Consider the following 13,984-nt stretch of genomic DNA (forward strand, 5'->3'; position numbering starts at 1 on the left):
GGGGGAAGCAGCCTAGGTATATAGATAGATAGATAATTATTAGTTAAGATACAAATGGACATTCGATGTTTGGAGAACTGGTGTTAATGCCAAGTTCTTCGTCCATCACCAAACGGAGACTCCTGTCCAGAATGTGATGCTGACAACCGATAAATTGTGGTTTGCTGAAACTCTTATCTGAGAACATTTGTTGTATGACAACAACTCCACTCCTTTTACCAGTGTTAATGCTAGTTGTATCAGAAATGACCATTTTTACTGCATGCCATAAGTTGTATTCATCAATAACTTTTGCAATTCTTTCAGCAATAGTTTCAGCCTTGCCAATTTCCATATGCAATCCATTCAATTTCACTTTGATTCTTTCATTTTTAAATAGTACTATCTGGTACTCATTTTCATCAATCTGCTTTCAATCAAAATGTAAAGACCATGTTTCCAACTATAACTTTTCAATCATTTTCTCCTCCAGTGTAGCAGCCTCTTTGTATATTGACTTGTAAACTGCTGCTTGATTTGGAGCTGGAATGTCAATACCACCATGTGACAATTGTTTGCATATTTTAGCAGCTTCATTTTGTGAACTGAGTGAATTTTTCTCTCTGAAGGTTGGGTTGAAACAGGGATTTGTCATGTCTCCATGGTTGTTCAATCCATACATGGATGGGGTAATAAAAGAGGTACAAGGTAGGGTAGTAGATGTTGGAGTGGCCCTGGTGAGAGAGGGTAGTGTTTGGAAACTCCCTGTACTGTTGTTTGCAGATGATACTGTGTTGTTGAGTGAAGACAAAAGGGAGCTGCAAGGCTTGGTGGATCAGTCTGGGAAAGTGTGTTAGAAATGGAATCTAAAGGAGAATGTAGGGAAGAGTAAAGTGGTGGTCTTTGAGAGAGGTGAAATCAGTGAATGTACAGCAAGGTTGGATGGTGAGGAATTGGAAAATGTGAGTACGTTTAAGTACTTGGGTAGTGCGATGAGTTAGGATAGAGGTTTAGAGGGTGAAGTGCTTGAAAGGGTACAGCAGGGAAGAAAGGTTGCTGGTTCTTTGAAAGCAGTGATAAGAAACAGGGAAGTGAGCATGGAAGTGAAAAAGTTACTACATGACAGTATTGTGATACCAACTCTAACGTATGGAAGTGAAGCTTGGACGTTGTTGGAAGGACACAAGTCAAGAGTGAGAGCAGTGGAAACGAGTTATTTAAAAGGAGCCTGTGGAGTCACATGGAGAGATAGGCTGACAAATGAGGATATAAAGGAGCGTTGTGGTGTGGATGTGATAGGAAGCGTTAGGATGAATACACTGAGGTGGTTTGGCCATGTGGGAGGATGGAGGGTGAAAGACTGACGAAGAGAGTGTATGTGAGTGAGGTGGAGGGAGGGAGAGGGAGGGGTAGGCCGAGGATTAGATGGAGGGATGGGGTGGAGAGGTATATGAGAGAGGGGGGTGTGAGTTGGGAGCAGGGCAGTGAAATGGCGGGGGTCAGGGCGATGTGGAGGCGATTTGTTTGTGGCCACCCCGAATGGGATTGAGGCGTCTGGCAATACAGATAGATAGAATATTTTGTTGATACTCCAGCGGATGTCACCAAGTTAGTTGCAACTTTACTTCTGTTGTGTTTTCTGGTTGGTGGATGATTAGTCTCATCTTCATCCTTATACCTGCTGTCATCAGATTCAGTGCAACTACCACTAGATGAAAGATTGTAAGATGTTGATGGTAATATAGGTTCATCAGGCAGTTTCAGTTTTTTTTTGAAGGGTGAATGGTTTCCTCACTTGCAACTAGACCTGTTCAGTACCCCACTTCTGTTTTGCTTTGCACCTGTAGGTGGTAGAGTTTTCATCTTCAGTGGATAATCATTGACCGTTTACTTTTGTGATATCAAAAAGTTTATTTAGGGCATCATATTTTCCCCTCCTGACACATTCATTGTAAGATTTTAGCACCCTGTCAAGCTTTGTTTGTACTGCTTGATGTGACATATGTGGAAAGTTCAATTTATTCTCCCATAATTTTGTAACTTCTTTGGAAATTCTAACTATTCGCTCTTTTCTTAATTTGAGTTTTGCTCCAAGAAACTGGTAACATCCAAAAACTTGCATTTGGTTTGGCATTCTGGATTTTTCTTGTAATGAAGATCCATCTAAAGACACAATTCTTCTTCTATGTGACTGCTGGAACCACACCAAATAATTGGTCAAGACATCTTTGTTCTTCTGTACAATAGTATCACTTCTTTTTTGCGACATCATGCTTATCTAAAAAACAAAAATATTTACTATATAACAGTAACACTACTAAGCAATTATTTTGCTGACTGTTCATCTGCAAAACTGCGAAGATAACTGTTGGATGCTGAAAACTGTGTCCCTTTTCAAAATATTTAGATCATTCTAGAATGTTCTAAACAATGTTAAACCATACCAGAACATTACAAACTGTTCTAGAAACTTCTAAACTGTTCTAAAATCTTCTGTGCAAGTCTATAAAATTATAAAAAATCTACATAAAGATTAAGAAAGTGATAAAACTTACATGTGATAATGTTAAATACAGTAGAACCCCGGAATTCGTACACAATTCGTTCCTGGAGGCTGTACGAGTTGCAAGCCGTTTGAAAACCGAATATTTTTTTCCATAAGAAACAACGTAATTTACATTAATCCGTTCTTTAGTAGGGATGAAACGGTAGATTTCGCCAAACTATAACGAATGGCAAGATCGGAGACACGGGTTCCACTTTCAAACTTTGCATTGAGTTCTTTTGTCAGCTCAATTGTTGTTCTCACTGCTTTACTTTTAGCTCCAGCTGACTCACTAATCTCTTGGGGCCCATGATTATGTACAATTTTCTAACGAAAATACGTAATTCATCACAAAGTTTAACACTTTAACCGCGAGGCGTCACTTTCGTGACGCTTGGGAGAAAGGGATCATACCGCGGGGCGTCACTTTTGTGATTCTGTGTTATTTTGAATTTGCCTAGGCTTTCAAGTGGTGGCTTGTATCATCTATCAGTATTGCCAATGTCCAACATTAGTCAGCACTCCTAATCTCATCTGTACTCCCATCCATTGTTGACAATTTAGCCATTTCTCCACGTTCTTGACTCCCCTCCATTACCCTCTCCCCTCGCCTGCCTGGCAGTGCTGCACTAAATAAATCTTCCCCGGGATTTTCCACTGATTTCATCCATTGAAATAAGCCCTATGCCCTATTCTTATACCACATAATATATACAAAAATGAAATAAGGTAAGTGATACTGCCATACACCTGGAATTGGCTAATTATCACCTGACAACACCTCACGTGCACTTGTTCGCTAATTTTCGCTGTTTATTTCCCCTTGAAATATGCCGTATAATCTATTCTCGTAATAAAAATTTATATAAGAAAGGAAGGGAGAAGCCTAAGTGATATTTACATTCACCTGGAACTACCTAATTTATTATGTATTGTCTAGATTTCCTGCCAATCATTTCATAGCGTATATATTAGCAGCTGTCACCACGCTGACATTGGCAGCATTGCATTCCCCCTAGGCCACCACAGTGTTCAGTTTACTGTCGTCTTTCGAGGTGAAACCACGTCGGATTCGCACCTGTCCAATTCCGCCGCTTTTTAGCCCCATGCAAAGGGCCCTGCGACCTCTACCCCCTACTAAACCTCGTGTGGAAAGGGGTAAAGGGCTAAGTGACTGCTGTGGAATGTGAACTGCCTAATTTATCAATGAAAATGATGGACAGTGACTACTATTTTTCTGGTGAGTAAAACAGTGCAAGTGGAAATGTAAATAATGTGTAAATAATGTGTAAATAGCAAGTGAAAGCAATGAATGTAAATATCAATGAACGGTGGAAAATAGTTTTATAAGTTACTGCAAGTGACAGTGCATAACACAGTGTAAATAAAATGTAAATGTAAATAATGTAAACAAAATAGAGAATGTAAACAGAAATGTAAATGAGTAGTAATATAAGAATACGAGTATATATACTAGGAGTAATGAAAGTGAAAGTTTCACTCTAGCATGTATGAATACTATGAGTTATAAAAGTGGAAGTGAAAGTGACAGATTTGCTCTCAACGCTAGTATACAGGACGAGAAGTGAATGCTACGTATTTTACTGAAAGAGAAATTGAATGCCCACAGTGACAATAAACTACTATTACTGAAGAAACCTTATGGATAAAGACTGTAGATATATATAAGTGTCATATAGTAACAGAAATATAAAGTGTGAGTGTTTTTATGAATAATAAATGACAGAACACCAGCGGCGAACGATCGTAAGCGGGAAGGTCATACGCGCTCTTAATTTTCAGTGCTTTCAAAGTGTCTTTTTTTTTGGAGTATGGATTCCAAACTATTTGAAAATCATAGAACAGTGTTTCTAGTGATAATATCAGGCAGTGGTAATCATATTATGGGTTGTCGGGAAGTGTTAAGTGGAGACTTCGTTACCCAACTTCAGAGGTCTCCACAAGTCCTACGGTACTCGACGAAGGCTCAACAAACATCCCAGGAGAAAGCTGAAGGTATGTGCCATATGCATATGTAATTTTAATATTCTAGGACTAATAACTGATTTTTGGCAAATATTTTTTGAGTCTGTCGGAGAGCAAATATGCCCGCGAGACACGCAAGTCAAACCAAAACAACCCCGCGGTTTAGGGGTTAATCGAGCCTGTATGGCTGATGCATGGCTGACGGAAGACAAAGCCAAACTGGCGACCATGTGGCACCTACGACGCCACATCTCTTAGTGCGAATAACGGGTCACTGTACGAAAAGTGGAGTGATTTTTGGGCGAAAAAGCTGTACAAAAACTGAGTTGTACGAGTAGAGAGGTGTACAAATTCTGGGGTTCCACTGTATATGGTAATCCATTTTTTTATTTGGGGGTGACCTTTTTTTAAAACTGAGAGGAATAAGGGCTTTTCCCTTTGTTTAAAAAAAAAAAGTTCATCAGTTTATGGTACAGGCTACCTTTTATTTGAAAGAAAGTAAAAAAGTTATAACCCTAACGGTCATCCGTCCGTTATCGAATGCTTTGATACTGATGTACCAGATTAGGCACTTTAACCCGCCCCATCCCGACATTTTTGGATTTTTTTTTTTTTTTTTTTTTTTTTTTTTTTTTGCTCAAACATCCGCTTTTGGTGAGAAACATCAAAAATTCATAGAGAAATCGCTCACCTGAGGTTTAAAATACCGGATTTAGGTGCGAGTACTTCCTTACCTGACTGGGTTTTCAAACAGGCTGGCACCATAGAAAACGAGTTCTATGGGAGGGTAACTATTTTATCCACTCATAAACAGTATTTATTTATTTACTTGGTACGAATTTATATGTAGTACAAGAGTACATTGGTTTTCAAACAGTAATATACGCATTATAAGCATTGTTTCACTCACTAACTCATCACCATTCATGACCTTTTTTTCCCCAAATTACCTGATCATCATTTCTTCCTCTAAACTTTGTCCTCCACATTGTCATCGATTGGGGAATCACTCTGGCCCTGAATGTTTTTATTGGCCAGGTCACTGGTAACAGGTGAATTGTCGAGATAATGGCGTGCAGGGGGGGGGGGAGAGGTCATGTGGTGTAAGGCATTGTTCCTGCTTGGCATCTTGTAGAGGAATAGAAGAAGGTGTCCCATGTATACGTGCCAAAAATCACTCACGAAATCACTCGCGAAAATTGAAAATTGTGCAAATTAGGGACCTTGCAATGTTGCCGCGTTAATTCACGTCGTCGGGACGGCGCGGTTAAGCTATCACCAGTATATTTTGGACGATATTCATTAATTGTGGCACTGAATCAGTGCTTATATTGGCAATTTATTGAATATACCAAAAACAGTATCAATTCATCTTCACACAGGGCTCTTGCTAACTGCCGATGGTTGCGAGCCATTTGGCACCTAAGGTTTCAGATTTACGAGCCAAATAAATTTTTAGTAGCCAAATTGACTATGAGCCGAAATATTTTAAGAGCAATAAATATATTTATTTACACACTGTGATGATTAGAATCATATAATGAGGTTTTAAACATTCACAATGGCGACAAGGAAACACTTAATAATCGATCACAACGTGCTTTTTTGTTCATTTAAGTGAGATTTACTTATTTTGTAGTTTCCTGGGTTTTGAAGTGGATTTATTTTCTCGCCAAAAGGCGACTTGCATGTAATATTTGTTCATCGAAAGAAAAAAATACTCGCATTTGCGAGCTGCAGCTCGCCAAACAAGAGCCCTGTCACAGTCCCTATTCTTTGCATTTCTGGTTTATGGTATATTTATTATATGAATATATCTACAAGGTGCTACCCAAAAGTTCAAAATCTGACAAGAGATGGGAAAAAACTCACGTCAAGTCCTAATCACCATCGGCCCATTCAAAGTAGTCTCCTTGGGTGTGCAGATGTCAATCCCAGGGCTTCTCCCATGATCTGAATGAGTTCTGAAACCCCTTGAGCATCAGCTTGTTCAGGACTTTCTGCAACTCCTCCTGGATCTACTCAATAGTGTCAAATCTTAGTCCTTTCAGCTGGATTTTCATTTTCGGAGAGAGGAAAAAATTACAGGGGGTCAAATCAGGTGAAAAGGGGGGAATGAGGGACAACCAGCATGTTTTTTTTTATGCCAAATACTGCTGAACAACAAGGGCTGTATGCACTGGTGCACTGTCATGGTGAGGCACCCGTTTGTTTGTGTGTCACGTCTGGACGTTTTTGCCTCACGTCCTCCCAGAGCCGTCTCAAAACATCACAGTAGAACACTGCATTGATGGTCTGTCCTTGAGGAATGAATTCCTTATGAACAATGCCCTCCATGTCAAAGAAAGTGATGAGCATTGACTTCACACTGCTCCTGACCTGAAGTGACTTCTTTGGTTAGAGCGAAGCTGGGGTCTTCCACTGCAATGATCGTTGTTTGGTTTCCGGGTCGTACCCGTAAACCCAGCTTCTTGAGAGGATGTTGAGGTTATTTCTGGCCATTTCCTTGAGCTCCACGCAGACCTCCAAGCAATGCTGCTTTTGCTCGTCAGTCAGGAGCCTTAGGACACACTTGGAGGCAATTTGTCTCACGGCCACCAAACAAAATACGCTGGCAAGTTCCTTATGATTGGCTATCAATGTCACAAACATCATGGATTGTCCTCCGGCAATCTTCGAGGATGGTTGCACGAACTTTGGCCATATTGTCAGGAGCTGAACTGGTGGAAGGGCAACCTGAATATGCATGGTCATCTGTTGACATTTGTCCATTTTTAAAACACTTAAACCAGTTGTAAGTTTGTGTAACCTCCAAAGCATTGTTACTAAATGCTTATTTTAAAATTTTAATAGTTTCTGCTGCATTCTTCCTGAGTTTCACACAAAACTTGATGTACACAGGTTGCTCTTTCACATCCTCCATTTTTTAGATCACAAAATTCATTAACTTACCCAATGACAAAAAGACATCAATATGCAGTGAACGCATCCACCCTGCACAATGCCACTTGATACACTAACAAACAAAGGGTGCATGCACTGTTACCTAGCATCCATACACTATATGACACGCAGTTTCTGCCCTGCTTTCAAATTTCAGGAACTTTTGGGTAGCACCTTATATTATTATAACAGTTACTAAAATAGATGGCAATTAACTTATATTAATATGGATCTAGCTGGTAGGAAAAATGTTTTTGGAATCATTCCAATGGAAAGTGGCCTTAAGATGGATACCAACATCATAGCTCTGCCTGCTGACAGAGAAAGGCTGCCCATGTACATGGTAGATTTATTCTTAACTCCTGTTAGGCTGACTCTGTGTGGTAGTTTACTTCCCTGGAGTCAATGTTTTATAACCAATGTAAATTGTATCTCATATTTGGTTTGCAGCTTGGCCCATGTGGACCTTCACTGTGCCCCTGATGTGGTCTGCAGCTCGGTATGGGTTAGCAGATTGTCAATCACTGAGCAGACACTATTTCTATGCTAGATAAAAGTTGCATCAGTCACACAAGTCTAAAGGTTATATTATAAGCATTAAATGATGACAGTCATGAGTGGGCTGTATGTAACAATTCTGGGGGATATGGCTATATTGTTTTCCTTCGACATTTACAGGAAAAGGCACACTTCCTACATAAAACTACAGCTATGGAATTCTAAAACATCCTTCCATGGCGATGTTATTCAATAACAACATAATTTTCATTTCTGCCAAAGTAATTAGGTAACAGGGAAGATTTATCTAGGCCCCAAGAGGAATATCTGGATAATCAGGCACTAAATTCTCTGGGCCAGCAAATGGAAAGTTTTATTCAAAACTTGCCATTCTGATCCTACATTACCCATCCAAATAAACACTGATCAATCATGGCATCAGTACACATACTTGCTTCACTCCAACAATGATACTGAATCATTCAATCAGATGCCCATCCACCCTTGCTTATACTGTACCAAACTACCATCATAAAAGCCCATCAGACTTTTTGTTTAACTGAGACACATGAACACCTCCGAAAAGTTTACCATACGCTTTTGAAAACCATAAGATGTAAAAATATTGTCTTCTCTCTTTCACATACCTTCTTCTTGATCTGGTTAGGTGTATCAGTAAGAAAGATTGATGAGTTCTCATCAGAGGCACTCATCTTACTTCCTGCCCCCTGGAGTGCCGGGAAGAAGGTGGAGTGAATGAGGGCTGGCTTCTGCAATCCAATCCTGGGTGCCACATCTCGAGTCATCCTGAAGTATGGATCCTGCAAAAAGAGCAATACATATTTTGAAGGTGCCCACAAGCAAAACGGCATGCATTTTAAAAACTGGAATCAACAGAGGAGTCATGTTAGAAGACTGCTGGGTGTCTCCTCCCTTCATTCCCTTAAACTGTGGATTGTGAGACACAGCTCAGGCTGGGTAGCATCGCGTTGAAAGCCACAGCTCAGGCTGTGCAGGCCATTCATCGCTACTAACTACTCTACCACTACGCAAACTTACGCAGGGCGCTATGTAAAGATAGAAAGAGAGAGATTTTTTTCTTTTCACCAGATGATGCCCTGGATGTCTGTCTTCAAGTTTATAATAGACACTTTTTTATTTTTTTTCACTACTCCCCTATGTAAACTTACACGTGGCCTTACGCAAAGACAGAGAGAGAGAGAGAGAATATTTTTTTTTTCATCGGATGATGTCCTGGATGTTTATCTTGAAGTTTATTATACCTGTAAACAAAAACTATGAAATTTTTTTTCTTCATTTTTCGCACACCACGGGGTGGGAAAAAAAGGTAATTGCGCAATCCACAGGTTAACCCAGCTCAGATGTGTAGAGGTGTATGGTATGTACGAGGACTACTAGGCCCTGAAAGCAGGCTGTGAAGAATATGCCCAGAGTCGGTCTCTCTCTCTCTCTCTCTCTCTCACACACACACACACACACACACACACACACACACACACACACACACACACACACACGGCCAATGGCATTACCTAAATAGTATCTTTGTATGAGTCAAGCTCAGTACCAGGTTAGACTAAATGATTTTCATTATTAAAAGGAAAAAATAATAAGTTTAAACAAGACTTGTACAAACAGGAAATAGAACCAAGACGAAAGAATATGCTGAGTCATCCCTGAGGTTTGTTTAGACTACAACAACACGGAGTTTGTAAGTACATGCTTTGCACTTTAAGTATTGCAAAATGGATACATACTTCAGTAAAACAAATTTGGAAAAGAAAAGGGATAAAGGTAAAAAGCAAAATGATGATTTCTACCAAGAACTGGTTGAAGTAGAGACCCACAATAGACTGGTTGAACGTGTAAACAAACTAGAAATGGCTTTCAAAAATGAAATTGATGAAATAAAGAAGCAGATGCACTTGAAAAAGGAAGAAATAGAAAAACTAGGAAGGGAGGCCAATAAGAAAGACACAACCATCAGTGAACTAACAGTGGAATTGAGTACACTTAGGAAGAAAATGAGTGAAATGGCAAGTACAGTAGTCAATCACGAGAGTGTTATGGAAGAGTTCAAAAATGACACAGAGACAATTAGGCAAGTAAGCAGTCTTACTGACCAGAGCAGTGATATTGAGGAGAAGATAACACAAGTGAATGAAGCTGTGCAAAGCTACAAAAATGATGTAGAAACCACGTATACTGAAATGGTGAAAGTAAAGAAAGACTTAGAAACAAGGGTGGAGGAAAAAAGCATTAAAAAGGAGGTGAAAAGAATAATCCAAAACAATCCAAAGTTAGTCAGAGATTCGGTAGAGATAAACAGATCAATTGTAATCACTGGTATAGAAGAGGAAGAAGTTAAAAACAAGATCACAAGAGACAAAAAGGAGATGGCAAATGTAATGAGCTTACTGAAAGAAGTATCAGAGGAAATCTGTAGTAAAGACACAGAGGAACACAAAAGGTTAGGGAAATACGAGAAAAGCAAGACAAGACCTCTAAAGGTGACTTTCCAAAGTGTAAACACTGTGGAAGAGATACTAAAAAATGCAAAGAATCTTAAGGAAAAAGAGGAGTTCAAAAATGTATGGATAAAAAGATGCCTAACACAAGAGGAACTGGAATTACTGAAAGAGAAAAGGGAGGAAGCAAAAACAAAAAATGAGGGAAGATCAGAAGAGGAGAAGAAGAAATTTTTTTACAAAGTAATAGGATTGCAGGTACGAAAGTGGTACACAAACAGGATGGAAGAAAAAGGAGGAAGGTAGTAGAACCATGTCATGACAAGTATATAAACAAAATGATAAAGTTGATGTACTCAAATGTAGATGGAATGGTATCTAAATTACTAGAGATGAATGATTACACCAGAGAAAATGAACCACAAATAATATGCCTAACTGAAACAAAATTAATACCTAGGATATCAAATGGCATACTAAACTTAGAGGAATACAATATATGGAGAAGAGACAGATATTTAAAAAAAGGAGGAGGAATTATAATATTAACTAAGAAAAATCTAAAAGTCAAGGAAATAAAACTAGATATACCATCACAAGTAGAACTGATTGCAGTAGAGATCGACACATCTGAAGGTAAAGTAATTGCAGCCAATTTGTACATGCCACCCAGATCAAACACATGGGAAGGAGACGAATATGAGGACCTGGCAGAGAGTACAATTCAGAGTGTAAGATCATTGCTACATAAAATGGAAGAGAAATCGGAACGAATTATACTAACTGGGGACTTCAATACAAATATAAATTGGAATACTCTAGATATAAATAGTCAAGAAAGCTGTTGGGACCAAAAGCTCCTGGATCTCATACAAGAGTTTTTCTTAACGCAACATGTGAGAGAAACCACCAGAAAAAGAGGACTTGATGTACCTTCAGTGCTAGATCTAATATTTACAAGGCAAGAAAATGATACTGACAGTTTAATATATCACCCTCCACTCGGCAAAAGCGATCATGCAGTACTAAATTATAACTTCAGGATAGCATATGACATAGTAAACAGCAATGATAGTTACAAAAAGAGCCTAAACTATAAAAAGGGAAATTATCAAGACCTAAAGAAGTATTTCTTAGAAGTTGATTGGGAAAATGAGCTTAGAGGACAAGATTTAAATGCTGTATATAAAAAATTTTGTGAATTTTATGAAATAGGAGTCCAGAAGTACATCCCACAGCACAAAGAAGCAGATAAGAAAATACAGAAATGGTTCAATACAGAATGTAAAAAATCAAAAGAAAGAAGAGATTTGTTGTGGAAGAGATACAGAAGACACAATAGTGAAAAGGCGTATAATAATTACAAACAGGCAAGAAACGACTATACAAGAATAAGGAGAGAAGCCCAAAAACAGTTTGAGGAGGATATAATAAATAAAAGTAGTGATCAACCAAAGCTGTTTTACAGCTATATCAGAAGCAAAACTAAAGTAAAAGATATAATACAATCCATTACGGACGAGGGAATCACTTATACACAAGAGAAAGATATTTGTGAAGCACTAAATAAGAATTTCCAATTAGTTTTTACAGAAGAAAAAAATTTTGAGAGGGACTATGTGGAACACGTTGGTCCACACATACTAACAGATATACAAATAGCGGAAAAAGTAATACAGGAGGAGTTAAGTAGATTAGACAGAGGAAAAGCAAGTGGTCCTGATGAAATTTCATGTTGGGTATTACGAGAATGTGCAAAGGAGTTAAGTAAACCATTATTTTTAATTTTCAAGAAATCCTTGAGTCAAGGTAAACTACCTGATATTTGGAAAAAAGCAAATATTGTCCCCTTATTCAAGAAAGGAAATAGACAAAATCCACTTAACTACCGACCAGTATCACTGACCAGTGTTGTAAGCAAGGTATTAGAAAAACTTATACGAAAAGCTTGGGTAAATCATCTAGAAGAACACAGTATGATAACAAAAAGACAATTTGGTTTCAGAAAAGGAAAATCATGTGTTACTAATCTGTTGAGCTACTATTACAGAGTAACAAACACAATACAGGAAAGGGAAGGATGGGTGGACAGCATCTATTTAGATTTCAAGAAAGCTTTTGACACAGTACCACACCAAAGACTTTTATGGAAACTGTACCATCAAGGAGGAATTCGAGGCAAACTGTTTTGTTGGATGCAAGACTTTCTCATAAAAAGAGAAATGAGGACAGTACTAAGAGGAAACTACTCATCATGGAAAGAAGTGACTAGTGGAGTACCACAGGGTTCAGTGCTGGCACCAATCAAATTTTTAGTGTATATAAATGATATAAACAGTAACACTGGAAATGAGAGCTATCTGAATATGTTTGCAGATGATGCAAAAATACAAAGGAGAATTACTAGCACAGACTCTTGTAGGGAGCTACAAGAAGAATTAAATAAACTTCATGAATGGAGTAGTACATGGCAAATGGAATTCAATGTGGACAAGTGTCATGTAATCAAGTTTGGTAAAAGTGGAAAAAGACCTGATTGGGATTATAAGTTAGGAAATAAAACCCTATACACATCAGAAAGAGAGAAAGACCTAGGTGTGACTATCAGTAACAGACTATCTCCGGCTGACCACATCGGCGAGAAGGTACGGAACATGTATACACTGCTTGCAAATATGAGAATAGCATTCACATACATAAATGAAGACATGCTAAGAAAGATAATAACATCATTCATTAGACCAACCCTGGAATATGCATCAGTAGTCTGGAGTCCTCATCTCAAAAAGCACATGGACAAGATTGAAAAAGTTCAAAGGGCCGCTACAAGATGGATACCAAGCTTAAGGGACCTTAGGTAAGAAGAAAGACTAAATAAAATGAATCTACCAACACTACAGGAGAGAAGGAAAAAAGGTGACATGATAATGCTATATAAATGCATATCAGGAAAGGAGAAAATAGACATAAATGATTACTTAACATATGGAGAAGCATCAGCAAGAGGACACTGCAAAAAATTGCATAAGAAGAGAGGTGATAAAGACATAAGGAAATTCAGTTTCCCAAACAGAGCAATTGATCAATGGAATGCACTACCGAATGAAATAGTGTGTGCCAAAACAATTCACAAATTTAAGGATATGTACGATAAATATGGTTTAAGACAGGGGACAGTACGAGCTTGACTCATTCCTGTAAAGATACAATTAGGTAAGAACACACACACACACACACACACACACACACACACACACACACACACACACACACACACACACTCACTCACTCTCACACACACACACACTCACTCACTCTCACACACACACACACACTCACTCACTCTCACACTCACACACACACACACACACACACACACACACACACACACACACACACACACAAAGACCCAACTTATTAGCTAGAAGACAAGTCCCATAAGTGGTGAAGCCATCTTAATCCTACACCCAGCAGCCACACTGAAATGCCAATAATAAGCTTTAATAATTCACTTTCACACCATTCCTATGACTGGAAAGAAAGG

At 38.6% G+C, this 13,984-nt stretch overlaps 1 protein-coding gene across 2 annotated transcripts in view; it reads right to left on the reverse strand.

Moving 5' to 3' along the window:
* TrpRS (Tryptophanyl-tRNA synthetase) overlaps positions 1-13,984 on the reverse strand; it is a 413,379-nt gene that overhangs the window by 184,713 nt on the left and 214,682 nt on the right. For both annotated transcript variants that reach the window (XM_080273391.1, XM_080273390.1), the window contains one exon: positions 8,599-8,772. In XM_080273391.1, the coding sequence (XP_080129517.1) occupies positions 8,599-8,772 (174 nt within the window). The remainder of the gene's footprint in view (positions 1-8,598; positions 8,773-13,984) is intronic.

The sequence above is a fragment of the Coenobita brevimanus genome, chromosome 54 (assembly GCF_032717465.1).
Source record: "Coenobita brevimanus isolate Jiangsu-jjx chromosome 54, ASM3271746v2, whole genome shotgun sequence".
NCBI lineage: Eukaryota > Metazoa > Arthropoda > Malacostraca > Decapoda > Coenobitidae > Coenobita > Coenobita brevimanus.